The sequence below is a fragment of the Ischnura elegans genome, chromosome 3 (genome assembly GCF_921293095.1).
Source record: "Ischnura elegans chromosome 3, ioIscEleg1.1, whole genome shotgun sequence".
NCBI lineage: Eukaryota > Metazoa > Arthropoda > Insecta > Odonata > Coenagrionidae > Ischnura > Ischnura elegans.
In genome coordinates this window covers 125,473,331-125,485,538 of record NC_060248.1, presented here as the reverse complement: position 1 = coordinate 125,485,538, position 12,208 = coordinate 125,473,331, and the positions used below count along the sequence as shown (strand labels likewise).

Here is a 12,208-nt window from a genome sequence, read left to right as displayed (position 1 = left end):
AAAGATAAATGGTTCGAAATGGCGGGTTTTACAGCTTTTTGATAGGATATTTTATCAATCTTTACAGTATTCCTTAAGTCAGTGGCGTAACTAGGAATATGCTTTGGGGAGGGATTGGGGGGTCTGGGGGTGAGGTCCCCCCTCCGAGCAACAGGGGGTCCGGGAAAAAAAAAAATTACATGCTTGGAAATACATTTTACATAATTTTGCCACTTAAAATTTCACTTTGAGTAAATGCAGTAATTACATGTCAAAACTAGACAATAGTTTAAAATATTTCTTTTAATTTTTATGAGGCTTTGCGGGGGATCTATCCCCCTCATCCTCCTCATAGTTACGCCACTGCCTTAAGTAATAGCAATCCGAATTAGCTAAATGGATTAAACTTTTTAAAAATTCTGAGCTCTGGGGGAGCTTATAACCCCTAATTCCCCCCTCGCTGCGCTACAGGTGCCATATACTTGGAATTGCACAGGTGAAAGGTAACATCTTCGAGAAAAAATTATGAATTCACGCTTTGATAGCTAAAGCCTGAATCACACGATCATTTTTTTTCGTCGCGAAAGTGATCTCTATCGAGATCACTTTTCCCGTCGCGAAAATCAATCGCTCTAGTGATCATTTTTCTGAATCACGCGGTCACTCCCGCCGTCGCTTTTCACATCATTTCCAATATCACAGCTCGTTGTCATAGGACCCACATCACGAAATTATATAGCGTGTTTGTTTATTTATGTCGTTACCACAATTGTCAAACGTTGCGCTGCAATCGCTCCACAGGGGAATGCGTTCCGATTGGCTGATATGGGGTTTTAAGTGACGGTTTTAACGACGGAAAAAGCGACCGCACGAGGGATGAAAAATAGCGATGGGAATCCTCATCGCGATCGCGAAAAACAATTGCCGGCGACGATCATTTTGCGCAGTGATCGCGATAGTGATCACTTTCGCGACGAAAAAAAATGATCGTGTGATTCAGGCTTAAATACCAACAAAATATCAAGAGAAATCAGAAAATTCCCAACGATTTCTCAACGTGGTCTCCTAGATTGATTGCTTGATAATCCTCTGAGCTGTACTTTCGAATCCGGCCAATCGTTGACGTCCCGTTTGTCTGGATTCTCGAGTCTTCGAATAGAAAGACAATTGAGAATTGATTCGCGCTCCGGCTCATGACCTCGTGAGGAGTGACGAGCGCTTCCCGTTGATGCACGCACAAATAAACAAATGACGACTTTCACTTTGCAGCGTCGGCGGGCGGGTTTCCAAGGGCAACGAGGCAGTCATCGCGATCAACGGAAATGCCGCGAAGGAGAGGAGGGGGGATGAAGGTGAGTACGCTTAGGAATAATGTGTTCATTAATCAAAGAGTGAGCGTAGTAGTCAAAGCAAAATAACTACGCTAAATAATCATAAAGGCGAATAGGAATGCCATTCAAAAGTTGAGGTCTGCAGAAACATGTTCGTAGGAATGTCATATAAGCAGTCGAGCAAGGGCGGAAGAAGTACTTACGGAAAGTTGATTTTCTCTCAAATTTAAATAATTTATAGGCAAAATATTGACGAAATCTTCTCGTATTCTCCGTAAATACATGAAGTATCAGCGTTGTTTATGCTCGGTAGTAAATACTTCGTATTACCAGGTGCATGGTAATTCGAAGTTCACAAATGAAAAAACGACTTCGTTTTCTTCCACTAATTTATTTTGACGGTACGACGTGTTTCGACCTTGAGCGGTCATTTACGAGTACAAAATTTTGTCAAAAGTCGGGTAAATTTATACCAGGAAGGGACTTGAGAAGGTTGGAGGGGGAAGTGGGTGTTAGGAGGGGGGGGGGTAATGGGTGGCGGTTATGGTGAGGGATGGGAAAACCACTGCGAGGACAGTGCAAGGGTCATTAGTAAAGGATTAGGGTGGATGTGGGTTATCAGTAGGTGTGGGGTTGAGTTGGAGGTTAGGGTTTTTTCGTCCTTCAGTGTGGTTTAGAGATACTTTTAGGAGGGGGGAAAACCTTTCAAATAGGATATCGTTGAGCAAGGGACATTTTCCCATATTCTTCCTTATTTCAAGCTCTTCTTTCTTGTCCATCTTTTTTCCTTTGTTCTCGAAGTGAAGAATCTCCGGTATGAAGTCGCTTACATGTTCTTCTTCCCAAAGATGTTTTGCGAAGTGGGACTGTGAAATATTGCAGTACCGGTAACATCTTTCACGTTCTTTAATTCTGCTCTCGAATGCGCGTCCGGTTTGTCCCACATAAGCCGCTTCACAGTCGTTGCACTTTAATTTGTAGATACCACTTCTTTCGAGAGGTTGTACTTTGTCTTTGGTGTTCACAAAGAATTTTTTAAGGTTATCACTGTTATAAAAAGCCACTCTATATTTATCTTTCGGAAAGAGGTTTCCTATTTTTTCCGAAATCAAGCCATAATAAGGTAATTTACACCATCGCAATTTTTCACTGTTCACTTCCCCTGGATTGAAGAGTAACTGTTGAGCTTTGACGGAACGTTTCTTGAGGAGCATCTTTTCAATTGAGTTCACATTGTACCCGTTTGAGATGGCTATTGTTTTAATTGTTTCAAGCTCTTTGCTGTAAGCGCCCTTGGATAGGGGGATATTCAATAACCTGTTGAGAAGGTAGTGAAATACGGACAGTTTTTGAGAAATGTGATGTCGGGAGTCTGAGGGGATGACCTGGTCGGTTGCGGTGGCTTTACGGAAAATTTCAAATTCGAAATTATCGTTCTTTTTATACACTGTCACATCAAGGAAGTTTAGTTTTCCGTCTTTTTCCTTTCCGCAAGTGAATTTCACGTTTTTGTGTTGTGAATTTAGAATTGTTAGGAAATTGTCCAATTGTCTATCCGTGCCAGTCCAAATGGCAAACACATCATCCACATATCGGAACCAGCAATAAATGTTGGTGCACACAGAGCCACAATTAAACAAGTTTTGTTCCAAGTTGTCCATAAACAGATCGGCCAAAAGGGGAGATAGGGGGGAGCCCATCGCCAAGCCTTCAATTTGTTTATAATAATCACCGTTAAATTTGAAATAGTTTTGTTCAACACACACTTTCAGCAGAGAAATAAAATCCATTGTAATATTTGTGAGTCCGTTCCAGTATCTCTTAGAACTTTCTCGGCAACATTCACTGCTTCTAATGCTGGGATACTAGTGAAAAGATTCACTACGTCAAATGACACTAATCGGTATTTTTTGGCTGGAGGAGATCTCTTAAGTAGACGGTCACAGAAGTCTTTAGTATTTTTCACTCCAAATTTTGGCTGGAAATTACTTAACTCTCTAAAATGAGAATTTAACATGGCTGCTAGTTTTCTGCATGGAGCTGAACTACTTGAAACGACTGGGCGAACAGGAACGGACTCTTTGTGAATTTTCGGGAGACCGAAGAAACAGGGTGATCTTGGATTCATGACTGTAACTTTATCAATCTCATTGTGTTTGATCAGGTGAGGAGAATTAATAAGTGCTTTCTTTACAATTCCTTGAAACTTTTTAGTAGGGTCTGACTGAAGTTTAATTATTTGATTATTATTGATGAAGTTATAGCACTTCTCTAAGCAGTCGTTCCTCTTCATTAGCACCACTGAGTTCCCTTTGTCAGCCTTTTCAATGATGAGATTATTGTCTCTCAGGCGTTTCTGAATAGAAATTACTGACGGGAGGTCTGAAGGACGGGATAGTTGATGTTGTTCGTGACTATTAATTAAGCTAGGCATCTTGTGAGATATGAATGTTTTGATGCCAATGCCCTGTCTATCCAAGGCCACTTCACAATCTAAAATCAAATTCTCCACTTCTTTTTTCCTCGTTGGAATATTCGGTACATATTAAACCTTTCTGTAACAATGTCACTTCATGAGTTTCAAAAACTGTGAACGTAAAAACGTAAACGAAAAAACGTAAATGACCGCTCAAGGTCGAAACATGTCGTACCGTCAAAATAAATTAGTGGAAGAAAACGAAGTCGTTTTTTCATTTGTTAACTTCAACTTCCACAAAGTTGAGCCTGACACCATTGAACGTAATTCGAAGTATTTATACAAGTGGTAAAATTGCTCAAGGAATTACGGAACCTAGATGGCGTGGTAGTATGCGCAGTGGCCCGGAAAGTCCGTGGCTTGATACCCGGTCCAGGAATTATTTTCTCCTTCATGCTCATTCGGTATTCCACGGACGTACGGAGACTGAGTGGGCATGGAATACATCGTATTTGCCATTTAAAAAATCCGAAAGAAAATGTCCCTATTTCTATATCAGGAATAGCATCTCTTCAGTTCCAGCTTCAAATCATTGTTAATAGCTATCAAAGACTGACTAGATATAGCTTTGTCACCGCACATCTCTTGGTTACACTTTTATCAAATAATGATATATGAAAATTAAGATGGCGGTAATAGAAAGATATATTTTTCTACATCTTTTCTCTACATATTTTTCAGAAATGTTTTGCATCTCATAAAATGAGTATAAAACATTTAAACCGATTCCAACAGCTTACTCTTCTCTACGGAACAAAAACATGAAAGCTCATTAAATAAAGGAGGGAAAAAACTAAGAGTATACGAGAATGGAATGATGCGGGAAATATATGGTTCTAAAAAAGACCGGACAATGGAGAAAAAGTGAAATCTTAAACCTGCATGCCTGCCTCTAAATAAATACGACACAGAAATAGTGTAAAACACTATAAATGCCTAATTTTTACGGGTAACGGCTGGTTATTTCACCACAAACGTCTAGTCTTCAAAATGATTACAAGAAAATTGATGTAATGACAACAAAAATAAACACAATCTTTCCGTTTTGATGTCATGTATTTCTGCTCTCACAAAATGAGAGGTTTGACTCACGTATATATAAAGGATTTGCATTCAGAAATGAAATACGAGAACATGTTGAGTTGGACATATCTTATGAGCCTGTATTGTAACAAAAGGTACTACTAGAGACGATCAAATCGCAAAAAAAGGTAAGCTGGTCACGCGACGGGGATGATGCTGTGATAAGGTATCGGAATTTAGGAATAGGGTGGTTTTCTTTTATTTTTTTATTGCCTAAATCGAACGATTATTACTCCTAGAGTAAGAATTTCACACCATTAGATTTTTAAATGACGATATCTATTTTTTGCGATTAAATGAAAAGTGAAACTTTTCAAGCGCGCGAAAACGCGACGGCTAAGTATGAATGCTGGGAAAAGCCCGCGTGACGTCATTCTGGTTCCCGCTGCCGCAAAAGTGAGGTGACCTTGGGTGGAGGATGTGTGCATCGCTGAGGTGCATGCTGATAGCTGGTAGCGCTTGGCTTAAATAAGGATTATTAATACCTTATCAAACGAAGAAAACTTTCCGACCTTTTTTCCGGTAGTTTTAATAGGTGATTATTAAGACATGTTTCCCTGAGCTCTGTGCCTCATGCATGCATTGGTAATCTCAGACGATGTGAAGCTCCTATCTACTCGTATAGAAACTAGGTCCCTCTGACGTCACGTGGAGTGGCATCGCGTGGGCGCCAATCTGGCCTTTTTCAAATAAGTTTAATGCCATTCGTCTAAACTGGGATTTCTGAAACCAAATAATTTGTATATTATGAATACACTAATGGTGGGTAACGAATCGCAATCAATGCCTTTCGTTTTCTTTGATGAAGGAAACTACCCGATTACCCTCGTGGCGCGGAAGCGAGTTACCAATAGGGTGCGCTCCAATAAAAGCTACTTTGTAGTTATTCGTCGTTCGTGATTGATAAGCTCAAAATGATTCAATCATCAAGTGAATAAAATGACTCGTGAGCCATTGAGCGAAAAAATTCGATAACCAAGCACTAAAACTTCCGCTATGACCAAGGTTTCGTCAAATCGATCATTACAACCAAAGAGTAAGTATATTCTTACTCTATGGTTGGTATATACTTACTCTATGTTACAACTCGGTACCGGGTAAGGTCAGATGGTAAACTCCTCGATTTGATGATTATTTGCATTATATCTGCATAGAAATAGTCGAAGTTTGGTATCAAAATAAAAAGAGTGATTTGTTTGTTCTGAGGCCACTATGAAATAATAATAAATGCTCAATTATTTAATTTTTATTAATCGTTAATCGAAGGAACTTCTTTCTGAAATGGTTCCGTGTTTAGGAGGGTACTTTTTAAAAGACGCCGTAAAACTTTTACAGTTCTGCATAATAACATTTGCCTTTAGTGGGGCAGTAAGCAGATACTAACAAAATGATAACAACTAAGTTAAATCTGGCTGCATGATCAACGCTTTAGGGTACCTAGAGTAAAACCTACATGATCGTATTCTTATCCCATGTCCATTTCCCGCGAAAACATGCTTCAGACTACTGTTTAATTAATAAGGAGCATTTTTTAATCAGTATTTAAACTAAGAAGAAACATTGCTTTATTTAAGAAAAGTACAATTTAATGGAGGAAATATAATTCTAAACTATTACTCAAGTATCCATTACAGACTCATCATTTATCTCCACTGACAGGCAAACGGTCTTCTCATATAAGATATTAAAAACAACATAGAACAGTTACTGTACGAGATATTTTCTTTATTTTAATATGAAAGTTATAAATATGAAATTGAATGATTGAGGGTCCGTAATACACAAAACAAAAATAACCTAATGATAACCCCGTTAAAAATCTTATCAATTTTTAAGTGCCTGCAAGGGGCATGTGCCGCCTAAATCTGCCCATGAAAATGGTCCACACTATTTGCGTATTTAATTTATTTAGAGGCGGGATTCATGTTGTATTACAATGGTAGGAAACGGGATTCATGCGATTCAGCCGAGAGCGTTTGAAGCCCCAAGCAACCCCGAGGCAAATATCCTAGTCGCAACGAGCGCCATTATCTCTCATTTTCTGACGTTAATACGTCCTGAAATCTGGAACTGGCATTCCATTGGCTACATAAAACACGTTTAATGGTCTATAGTGGCAGTGTGAACGAAACCCTTGGGGCGGGCTCGCGGGTTACACTCCTGGGGCAGGGTCTATAAGCGCGAGCTTTTTACCTCTGCACCCAGAAGGGGGAGGACTGGAAGGGGAAGGGAAGGAGGCGCCGCCGCGATGGGAGCCCGACGACGCCTCCTGGGAGGGGATAGGGAAGGAAGGGAAGGGACGAGGAATCCCGCACCGTCACAAAGGCGGGCGGGTCCTACTACTAACGAAACCAATTCATATGCTACCACGCAATTAATATGCTACCAATCCTGGTAGATTTTCCTATGAGGAAGAAAAATCTATCGATCGAATCGGTAGATCGATCTATTGTGGCAATACAAATTTATCAGTTAAAGATAAAAATCGAAATAATAAGTTTGATTCAGTTAAAACATGAAATATCGCCGTAGTCACATTTCTTTTTTATCGTGATAGGTAATAAACATTTTTGGTAGACTATGGACCTCAAGTTACCATCGCGTAAATGTTTAAATTCGGTCGAATTCGGCTGGGCTGCCTCGCGTGATTTTTCAGCATGAACGAGATATTTTAAGGAATCGAAAGACGATAATTTCACATACGAGTAATGGAGGGGTACACAGATTCTGATCCATGTTCTGAATTTTGAAAAAAAAAATTGTCATCTGTAAATTGTGCCTTCAATAGCGTTTTCGCCACTTTTTCACGAATGAGGATGCTGTAGTATGTTTTAAAACCTTGTTTAATATGGCCATTATGACATCATTCGACATTGCGACTTATAATTTTTGTGTGATCAAAAATAACATAATAGCAAGCAGTGGCGCCGACACCATGGGGCCTGACGGGGCCCGAGCCCCCTCGAAAATTCGTAATGGGTGTGAGGAAAAAATGTGTCAGGCTTGTCGATTTTCCCCGGAGTGTCCAGATATCGAGATACCAGTTATCAGCGTTCTAATGTTGATCATATGACTCTTCTAAAATGCTTAAAAAACTTTAAACTCACTACTTATAAAATTTCCCAGGGCAAGATCCTCGGTTTGGGCCCCCCAATATTTTTTGCGAGTCGGCATTCCTGATAGCAAGGCGCATTTACAGAATGAAATAAAAATAATTTTGAAACTCTTACGAATGTAATTAATCAAATATAATACCCATAGACAGAAAATAGGGAAAAATTGGTTAAAAAAATAACGGATACTTTAACTAAATGGTACCTCGCACGCTGTCCAGAAAACGCAACTATACGTTCCCATAACTTTTATTTCTGACATTTCGGATGGGATGGGTTAAAGACTTCCACCATTTTCTTAATGCAAAAAAGGCACGGATCCTAAAATTAATGGGTACGAGTTTTTTAGTCATATAATATTTTTCGTGAAAAACTTGGAACTCTACTCATGAAATGCATGTTAAAATAATTACATAGAAATAGTTTTGAAAGGCGGGGCATCTAGTTGACGAAATCGAGGACATTAAAAAAATACCAATGCAATTACCGTTAAACGGGTTTGTAGGGTAAGTTGCCATTCTCACGGCCACACTAACTGCTACAATGTATAAATTCCGAACGTGTATCCCAATAGGAACCGACACAGCACATTATAAGTCATTGAGATACAGTGAAAGGAAGAAATAAGGAATGCGCTTAGAAGTAAGCCTGTTGGCCTTTTCTCATGGGTTTCTTACGGCCAGCCGGACAACATCCAGAGTAATTAGATTTTCTTTTCCATCTTATATTGACCTCGTTTAATTAATGATTATAATTCTTGGAGTATAGGTCGTATATAATGCAAAAAAGCTGTCAAACAACGTTTACGTTTATTTGAAACCTTCATCAGGGCTATGAATGAAAACATGGGAACACATTAAATACAATGATGTGGAATATTGTTACAAAATAAAGGTTACAAAAAAGTTTCTATAATAATATAATAAAACAATTAGAAGAATTTACACAAAAATTTTGACATACCTTAGTTATGCACGTATTTATTGATAGTAGGTAACTAAGCCATTACCTAACCTAGCTACCATTAATTTCGATTAATTAAATAAAAATAACTTTTTACTAAGCATTTCAATGAGAGTAATCAAGTGTAATGACAAAATATAGGCCAAAAATTCAGCCCTTCCGAGATGTTGCTATTATTCCATCGTTTTAGAGTATTTATTAAGGGGTTCATGTATGAGAAATATGTTTTTTTTCTTGGTGATTCGATATTATGAGGAGAAATAACATCATGCGTCCAAATCATGGCGAAACCACGATCGTGATGGAAACATATAATTTCACATAGCGACGCAATATATAAAAATGCCGGAAAGGAATATTCAATATATATATTATTCATCGGGTTAAGAGACCATAAATTAAATTCATAAATGTTGGATTGTGTGGACCTTGAATAATCCCAGTTTGTTTCATGCACGCAGCAGCTAAGTTTTCCTATATAATTGAAATTAAAATCGGTACCGACGCCTATCTTTTCTAATAGAGACATTGGTGTAATGGCTAACATAAAAAGCTGCTGATCCGTGGGTCACTCATTAGATCCTCCCAGACTGTATTTTTTCTTTCTTTCCGCCACAAGATAAATAAAGTATATTATTCTCTGCATTTGACTGGCCACTCGCTTACAGTATTTAATTTTTTTTCTTTTTACGGGTAACCTTTCCCTTGGGCTACAACCTTGTCGCGGTGGAAAGGCTTGCGCGCTCCCATGACCCCTAGAGCTGCACTGGCGGGATTAATTCTATATTATTCCCGGTAGGGCCACCCATGACAGATAGGTCGAAGGGTAGGAGCCAGACGAAAGGTAGTCCACGTGATGGTGTCACGTGAAAAACACTGTTGGAATGGAAGTGGGAAACCCTACCAACTATCTCTTCCCTGAACACATGGAGTACAACCAAATGAGCCTCGGAATCTCATCGCCCGGGACCCGTCCGCAAAGGGCGGGTGTCGGGCACGGCAGCGAGGTTGGCAAGGTCCTCGGGGTCGCCAACATGCGAAATCCTTGCAGAGACTTATCTTCATCATCATCAGCTGCAGCAGCAATGAAGAAGGAAGAAAAGAAGACCAAGAAGATGGAAAAGAAGAAGTCGGCTATAAATGTAGGGACGTGGAATGTGAGGACTATGATGAGGGCGGGGAAGTTAGAAAATATCAAAAGGGAAATGGATAAAGGGAGGATAGATATCTTAGGATTGTGCGAGGTGACGTGGAGGGATGGCGGGGAGTATTGGAGTGATGGGTATAGGGTTATATATAGTGGAGGGGAAGAGAGCCAGCGAGGGGTAGCTTTAGTATTAATCGGGAAGATGGGTAAGCGTGTGGTAGGTATAGACCAGGTAAGCGATAGGATTCTGGTGGTAGAAATTGAGGCGCGGCCCACCAACCTTGTGGTGGTCCAGGTTTACATGCCCACTAGCAATCATAGGGAGGAAGAAGTAGATGAGGTGTATGAACATCTCGAGGAAATAATTAGAGACACACCGGGTAAGAAAAATCTGGTAGTGATGGGGGACTGGAATGCCTCAGTGGGGGAAGGGAGAGATGGGCACGAAATAGGAGATTTTGGTCTAGGAATACGAAACGACAGGGAAGAGAAAGGAGCAGAATTTTGTAGGAGAAACAAATTATTCATCACCAACACGTGGTTCAATCATCATAAAGGGCGAAGGTACACATAGGAAAGTCCAGGGGATGTGGGGAGATATCAAATAGACTACATTATGGTAAGACAGAGGTTTAGGAAGAGTGTGAAAAACTCGCGCAGCTTCCCCGCAGCGGATGCGGATTCGGACCACAATCTAGTGCTCATGAAATGCAACGTAAGATTCAAAAGACTTGTGAAAGTTAGGAAGGCGAAGAAATGGAACGTAGAGGCCCTGAAGGGGAGTATGAGGAGAGAATATCAGGAACTAGTGGACATTAGTATACGGGAGTTTGAAAGTACTAATACTGTTGAGGAAAGAAGGGATAATATTAAAACGGGAATAGTTAAAGCGGCGGAAAAGTCAATTGGTTACGTTGACAGTAGAAGGATAAAGAAGCCGTGGATAACGGAGAACATGATAAGGGAAATGGAGGAGAGGAGGAAGTGGAAGAACGTGGACACAGAACAAGGAAAAAGAATGTATAGGGAACTGAATAATCGATTACGACGTGAAACTAAGAGGGCAAGGGAGGCTTGGTGGAAAAGACAGTGTGAGGAAATGGAAAAGTTCCAGAAGGATGGAGAAGTAGGCGCGTTGTACGCCAAAGTTAAGTCGCTATCGGGCGGCAAAAGAGGACAAGTCATGTCTAAAATTAAGGCTAAAGATGGGAGGATGCTAACCGAGCGAGAAGAGGTACAGAGTAGATGGAAGGAACAAGTGGAGGACCTGTATGACGGAATGAACAGACCAGAGAGATTGACTCTAGAGGAGGAAAGTGCAGTGGAGAAGGATAATCTTGGGCCGGACATATTAGATTCGGAAATAGAGAGAGCACTTCGTGATATGAAGGCTAGGAAAGCAGTAGGCGTGGACAATATCCCGTGTGAACTTCTGAAGAATCTAGGGAAGGAAGGTAAGAAAAGGTTTTTCGAACTAGTGCGCAGGATCTATGAAGAGGGATGTTGGCCGGAGGATTTCGTGAGGACGGTTTTAATTCCCCTTCCGAAAAAGAAGGAAGCTGTGGAATGCGGAGATTATAGGACTATCAGCTTAATATCGCATGCAGCGAAAGTGGTGCTGAGGATATTGAACAGACGAATGGAGGCGAGGGCAAACGAGTATTTGGGCGAAGATCAATTTGGTTTCAGAAAAGGGAAGTCAACTCGTGATGCAATAGCAATAATGAGGTCCCTCGTCGAGAGGAACCTAGAATATGACCAGGACTTATATGCGTGTTTCGTGGATTTTGAGAAAGCGTTTGACAGGGTGAACTGGGTAAAGTTAATGGATATTCTCAAGAGAATATGTGTAGATTGGAGGGATAGACGACTGATTCGTAATCTGTATATGGCCCAGACTGCGCAAGTGAGGATAGCGGACGGAGAATCTGGGTGGGCAAGCATTGGCCGAGGTGTGAGGCAAGGCTTTCCTCTATCGCCGCTGCTCTTTAACGTGTACGCTGAAGAGATGGCAAGGGAAGCGTGGGATGAGTTAGAAGCTGGAATAAAAGTGGGAGGAATGATGTTCAAATCAGTGAGATTCGCGGATGATCAGGCGCTGATTAGCCAGTCAGCG

At 40.5% G+C, this 12,208-nt stretch overlaps 1 protein-coding gene across 1 annotated transcript in view; it reads left to right on the top strand.

Moving 5' to 3' along the window:
* Positions 1 to 12,208, top strand: part of LOC124156538 (sialin-like) — a 102,196-nt gene that overhangs the window by 68,779 nt on the left and 21,209 nt on the right. Inside the window, exon 2 of the mRNA XM_046531137.1 lies at positions 1,249 to 1,331. Coding sequence (XP_046387093.1) covers positions 1,249 to 1,331 — 83 coding nt within the window. The remainder of the gene's footprint in view (positions 1 to 1,248; positions 1,332 to 12,208) is intronic.